Genomic DNA, 6,316 nt, shown 5'->3' on the forward strand with positions numbered 1-6,316 from the left:
CTGATGAGAATGTGCCTCTTCCCAGGCTTTCATTGCTAATGTATAAGTGTAAGCAGGAGAACCAGAGGCCTTCCAACAGAAAATGTCAAATTTGCATCTGTGAGATATAAAATATTAATTTGGTTTCTGCCAGAAATTGCATTTTCCTTAAGCCTTGGGAGGCTATCAAACCAAAATCCCTGACATTTCATTTTGATTTAGTGAAACAGCAGAATAATTTCCCAGATCACGTTATATTCCCATTGGAAGGAGAACAGCTAATGAACTAGATGCTTTTAGTCAGAGGTAACAAGCACAGTGCTTGAAAAGCTGTTGTTCATCAGATGAAAATAATGTGTTCTACAAATGGCCAGAGAAGAGCAGTGACTGCTCAGTGCCATTATGTCTCAGGTCCAGGTATGCAAAGGCAGAGCACAACATGCTTCACAATGACTTTGCATGTATGTAAGATGACAGAATGACTGCAGCTCTGAGGTTTGTTCTGTAGCTGGGCATATATCTCTCCCGATCCATACCAGTATGCCAATCATTACCAGGAACACCGACTCGATATCTCAGTCCTCGTCAAGAAAGTATCAGAAAAATTATAAAGGCTTGACCTAAAAATCTGCTGATGTGTAAATTCAGAATTCTGAAACAGTGTGATAAAACATATTGGACAGCTGAATGTACTGACCCAGAGCAATGGGGACACTCACCGTGTGGCCTCTCCAGCTGGAATGAACATCTCCGAAAATTACTGGATAGTGCTCCTCTACTGTTCTCACACACAGTGTGTAAGATTTTCCTTGATCCTTAAGCAGTTGAAAGTCTTTTATTTGGTCTTATTATGGGATCAAAGCTGCAGCTGAGATCACAGCTTTCAATTGTTACTTGGATTTTTTTCAGTATAAATACTGTTTCAGTGACCACAAGGCTCATGAGAAGTATCACACTGACCACTCTCAAGTCTGCACTCCGTAAGCAATGTTGTTTCTCTGTATTTTCTTTAATCCTGATACCTAAGAGCTGTTAGGTCCCTAAACCCACCATCACGCTGCTGATTAAACCCAACTGCGCAACGTGCAGAAATAAACACAACGGTTCTTACATGTATGCACAAGGAAACACATACACATTTGTCAAAACAGAATGACTAAACCAAAAAAATCATTTTCTCAGAAATTCTGGGAACATACAGTGATGCAGGAGAGAACAAAGAAGGAATTATTCCTGATCAGAACCAAGAAAACGAGATTATCACTAGATGAAGCAATGAGAAGAAAACCACCACGGACCAGTGAGAGAAATAGTGAAAGAATAAGCCACATGGTACACCAAGGAGGTAACATACCTGAGTTGCTCAAAGAACTAGAGACAAGCGCTCCAATGTTTTTATTCTACTTTTATCTAATGCTCAGAGTAAAAATGTATTACAGTTTATTTTTTTAAGTTGCATAAATAGACTGTGATAATCAGGTATGTGCCTCCACATGAAAAAAAAATCACAGTATTGTGAGATGACCTCAAAAAGTGCTGACAAGTGATCTGCCCTTATTGCCATTGAGGTGGTCACTCCCCTCAAGACTGAGTCACCTGGTGTTACAGGAAATGCAGCAGGAAGAGTAACAGCAGGCAAGTGCACATTGTCACCACACCATTTTGTAGGCAAGAGCTGAAAATTGGGTGATATGTCTAATAACATAAGTATGGAATACTTATCTGTGTGCTCTGTCTTTGGTCTAGAGAGATATCAATGAATCCTAGGGAAGAAAAAAAAAACAAAGAAGCAGAAATTGGATATTCTTTTTGTCTGCCCAGATCTGTCTGTTCTGGATCATCACAGAACATCCTGGGTTGAAAAGGACCACAATGATCATCTGGTTCCAACCCCCTGCTGTGTGCAGGTCACCAACCAGCAGCCCAGGCTGCCCAGAGCCACATCCAGCCTGGCCTTGAATGCCTGCAGGGATGGGGCATCCACAGCCTCCTTGGGCAACCTGTTCCAGTGCCTCACCACCCTCTGGGTGAAAAACTTCCTCCTAATATCCAACCTAAACCTCCCCTGTGATGGCTTCTGTCCCCAGCTGTGCTGCTCACCTTGCCTTTTCATCATGCAGATGTTTGACCTTCAGCAACCACTGTACCTTGTGGGAGTGGAGTCCTGGGAATGCTCCCTGCACAGAGAACAGCGGTCACAAACGTGAGTACAAAAGGGAGGATGCTGTGAGCAAGACAGGAAAAATGTGTTTCCTCGCAGTTCCTACCTCTGCTGGACCTTTGCAAACACGTCACCTTACAGGGAAGACGGTTTGTGATACAGTGTTACAGAATGCAGAGTAAGAATTCAACCATTTGTCCCCATCTTATTTAAAACACTGAGAAGTTGTTCTCTTTTTGTGCAAACATTTACTGCCTTGGTTAAACATTGTGCAACCAAACAATTCAAAAATTATTGTTCTGTTGCAATGCTTATTTAACAGTGACATAAGCTGAATCTCTAAAAATAAAGCATCAGAAATACCAGTGTTTCAAGGTGATTTTTACTGCTGTCAGCTATGAGGCAAATGCAAACCTCAAACAAAATAAAATACTTTGTTTGTGTAGCAAGGGGTCATGACTGAGCATCAATCCAGAGCTGCAGGGGGGAATTCCATCTGAACTGTGCTCTCAAAGCCTTCATTTTAGACCCCACCTTTCAGAGATCCTGGGCACAGTCTGAACATCACTGCTGCAGCAGCACGGCTGTAAGGACTGCACACAGGAAAGGCACACCAGCCAAACGTCCCAGCTCTGCCCAGCCGTTCAGAGCTCCTTCCATCACGGCCATTTGTACCACTAAATACTCAATTACGTTTCTATTCAATCTTTAAACAGCTGCCTTAATTTCCATGCATTTTTAAACAGGTCTGAACATGTGCCCAAGATCCATTTAGTTTTCAGAGTTGTGATTAAGCAGTATAGTTCATTGTTCGTGCTTGTGCTTGAGCACATAGTGACTATCTCACTGAGCACGTAAGGGATTTGTTTGCTGGGGCCAGTCAGCAAACGGAGATTTCTCTAAAAGATAGTATCACAGAAATTACAGAATCATTCCGATTGGAAAAGAGCTCCAAGATCACCAACCCCAACCCACCCCCGCCACGCCCACTGAGCCACGTCCCTCAGTGCCACATCTCCATGGTTCTGGAGCACTCCAGAGATGCTGCCCCAGCACTCCCTGTGCCACACCGGCCTGTGCCAATGCCTGACTATTCTTTCACAGAAGAATTTTTTCCTTATATCTAAGCTGAACCTCCCCCAGCACAACTTGAGGCCATTACTTCTTGTCCTATCAATACCATGCACATTCCGTAATCAGAAGAAAACAACATAAATAGATTAACAAAATGTTTGGTACAAATTAACAGTCTGCAATGATTTACACTCCGTGGTTGTAACATATCACCGTCTTAAACTCAGCAATCACTGTAAGCTTGTTTCCTTTCTCAATCCTAGCTTGGGTGACTGAGAAGTTCCATGTTCTTCTGTTTCACTATGCTCAGAAAGTTTGTTTCTACATTTAAATGTTTGATGGTATCAAACAGGACTACCAACAAAAAAAAAAAAAAGAAAAAGACTACACCTACAAGTCCTTCTTTACTGGCACAGATACCATAATCCCTTACACTTCAAGTGTTATCCCTGTACTGCCCCAAACAACTCGTATTTAAGTGATGAATAGTTCTCAAGTTCTTCCTGTTTTTGTCATTTCCTGGCTTCAACAGTTCTGATCTAAACTAATCCCATAAATCTAATGGGAAACCATGTTAGAGTCCTTGAAGCCAATGGATATTCATCGAGACATAAATTACCTTCAACTGCTTTCTCTCTTCTTGTTTGCTTTTCTTTTAGTTCCCAACAGAACTATTACAACTACGCTGCAATCCTCCCCGTAGTCCAACCAACACTTAAGTTACGCAGTTTTTTAGAAAGCTTTTCTATTATGTGCTCAATCAAAATATAGAAGACATCACTTTGGCTTTAACATTGCCTCTTCTTTTGCAAAACTGCAATGTATCAGACGTTCTGAGCATCTGCAGGAAAACACAGTCTGAGCTGAGGCAAGACACAAAATCCATCGGGAAAACTCTGCTATCTGGATGTGCAAGAATGGAAACTGTTGCTGGTGGTGCTGAATACATATGTTCAACTTTAAAAAAATCTCATCCATGACAAGAAAGTACCAACATAGTCAGAAACCTTCAAAACCAAATTTCCCTGAAAAAAAAGACATCCATATTTTAAAGTCTCAGCCTAACCATTGGCAATGCCAGCCCAGAAATGCACTAAAAGACCAACTGTTCAAGGCTTTGTTTATCCAGGGGAAAACAAAACAAACAAAAAACAAAACGAGAGGCAAATTACAGAGACAATAAGCTTTTGTAATTAATTACTGAGAATAAAATTCAAGCTGTAGTTATTGATGGAGGAAAATGGTATGTCCAATTCATTTAAAATCAAGTTATATAAAAAATAAAGAGCTTGTTTTTAACTCCAGCAAGAACTGAAGTTAGAACTGGAAATGTTGCAAAACAAAATGCACTGAATTTTGTCCAAATTCCGTGTATTACATTACAGTCATCTGCTAGTGATTAGGAGCCAGTGAGGTCTGCTGTAAAACGCTTACAAAGGATATAGAAATAGTCTTAAAATATGAAACAAATTAGCAATAACTGGCCTCTAAGCATTTAATGAATGAGAAAAGATGGTAAGAAAATGAAAACCTCAGAATGCTTTTTAGATCAGCTGCCTTAAACAACCCTCACTTCAATTTCTAAAAGATCCAAATCAGCTGTGGCATTAGTGTGATGTAAACCACAGCACAATGTTAACACAGGAAACTTGCCATAATGTACAGTTTGTTAAAGGAGAGTGAGAAGGGTTATTAACATATTACTTACCCCACCATCATCCTCTTTATTCTGGACCAAGTGATCTGGGATGAGAGGTATAAAGGTGGTAGTGAGAAGATCAGCCTGCACCACTTCCTAGATAACCAGGAAATGTCACTTCAAGTTGGATCACTTGCTTCTGTTCTTTCTGTTCAGATATTACATGCTGCAGAGCTTCACTTTTACCTTCACTAAAAAGTCTGAAACAAAAAGGCAGAGCAGAACTCGAGGCCTGGCTATTACAGTCTTAAAGAATCCCACAGGAACAAGACTTAAATACTACTTCTAAATTTTGTGGAAGCAGTAAACGCCATTGTTTGTCATGTTTAAGAACACGTCCCCAGACCCAAAACCATTTGAGCTTTTATTTTTCCAAGCAAAATGTTTATAAATTGGAGTCACGTTAGATCAACAGTAAATTATAGCAACATAATCTCTACAGCAATTTAGGAAATTGCCATGGAAGCTGCCTTTAGTCCCCGCTTTGTGGTACAGGCTTTCTGTCCCCACACTGAACTTCAGATTCCCGTTATTCACATTGCCTTTGTTATGCTCTGGAGAAAGGAAACAACCGCATCACTGACAGCAACACTGACAGGGAGAGCAGGAAAAGGAGGAGAACATTCGAGGGCAAAGGAAGCTCAAAGGAAGCGAAGGACAGGGTCAGAGCCTCACAGCTCAGCACCGACACATCAGGGGTTTGCAGGCTTTGCCAACTTAACAGCCAGAATCTATAAAAGGTATTTTAAGCCCTTATCGCTTCTTTAAGACCCTGACCTACCACAAAACTTCTGTCACCAACACGTGTGCTCTAAACGGAGGCTATGTCACTGCAGGTACACCGAATCACTGCACTGTGAAATCAGGAGGAAACCTGAACCTCTCGGACGTAACTGTGGGGCAGGCGAGAAGTTCTGCCCCTGCACCTGGTACAGGGAGAATCATTTACTGCGTAAAGCATCTAGGCTTTCGCTCAAAGGCAAACCCAAATGCCATCATCTCCGGTCCGCAAACCCCTTGCCCTCCCCCCCCCGGCAGGTGGGAGGGCTGAGGGAAGGGCAGGACCCGAGTGAGGAGTTCCCCGCAGCGCTTCCCGGGCGGGGAAGGGAGGGCCGTTCTCCCCCTATTAGTACCGTCCCGCCCGGATTCCGCCTCACAGCGCTCCGCCAGCATCATGCCGGGGCTCGGCGCCGCGCTGCCCGCTGCCGCCCTCCTCCTCCTCCTCAGCTCTTTCCCGCCCGCCGCGGCGGAGCAGCCCCTGTGGCCGTTCGCTCCGGGCGTGATGCACGCGCTGAACCCCAGCGACCGCCAGGCCTCCAAGGCGGCCTGGGTAGCGCTACACTACGCGAACTTCAAAGCGGCGTCCCCCAGCCTACTACGGGTTCTGGGGCAGGTGCAGAAGG

General features: G+C 43.3%; 1 protein-coding gene across 1 annotated transcript in view; it reads left to right on the forward strand.

Moving 5' to 3' along the window:
• Positions 1 to 6,066: 6,066 nt before the first annotated feature.
• Positions 6,067 to 6,316, forward strand: part of LOC100543418 (ovocalyxin-32) — a 7,334-nt gene continuing 7,084 nt past the window's right edge. Inside the window, exon 1 of the mRNA XM_010717088.3 lies at positions 6,067 to 6,314. Coding sequence (XP_010715390.1) covers positions 6,088 to 6,314 — 227 coding nt within the window. The 5' untranslated portion in view covers positions 6,067 to 6,087. The remainder of the gene's footprint in view (positions 6,315 to 6,316) is intronic.

Source organism: Meleagris gallopavo, chromosome 11, assembly GCF_000146605.3.
Source record: "Meleagris gallopavo isolate NT-WF06-2002-E0010 breed Aviagen turkey brand Nicholas breeding stock chromosome 11, Turkey_5.1, whole genome shotgun sequence".
In the NCBI taxonomy this organism is placed as follows: domain Eukaryota; kingdom Metazoa; phylum Chordata; class Aves; order Galliformes; family Phasianidae; genus Meleagris; species Meleagris gallopavo.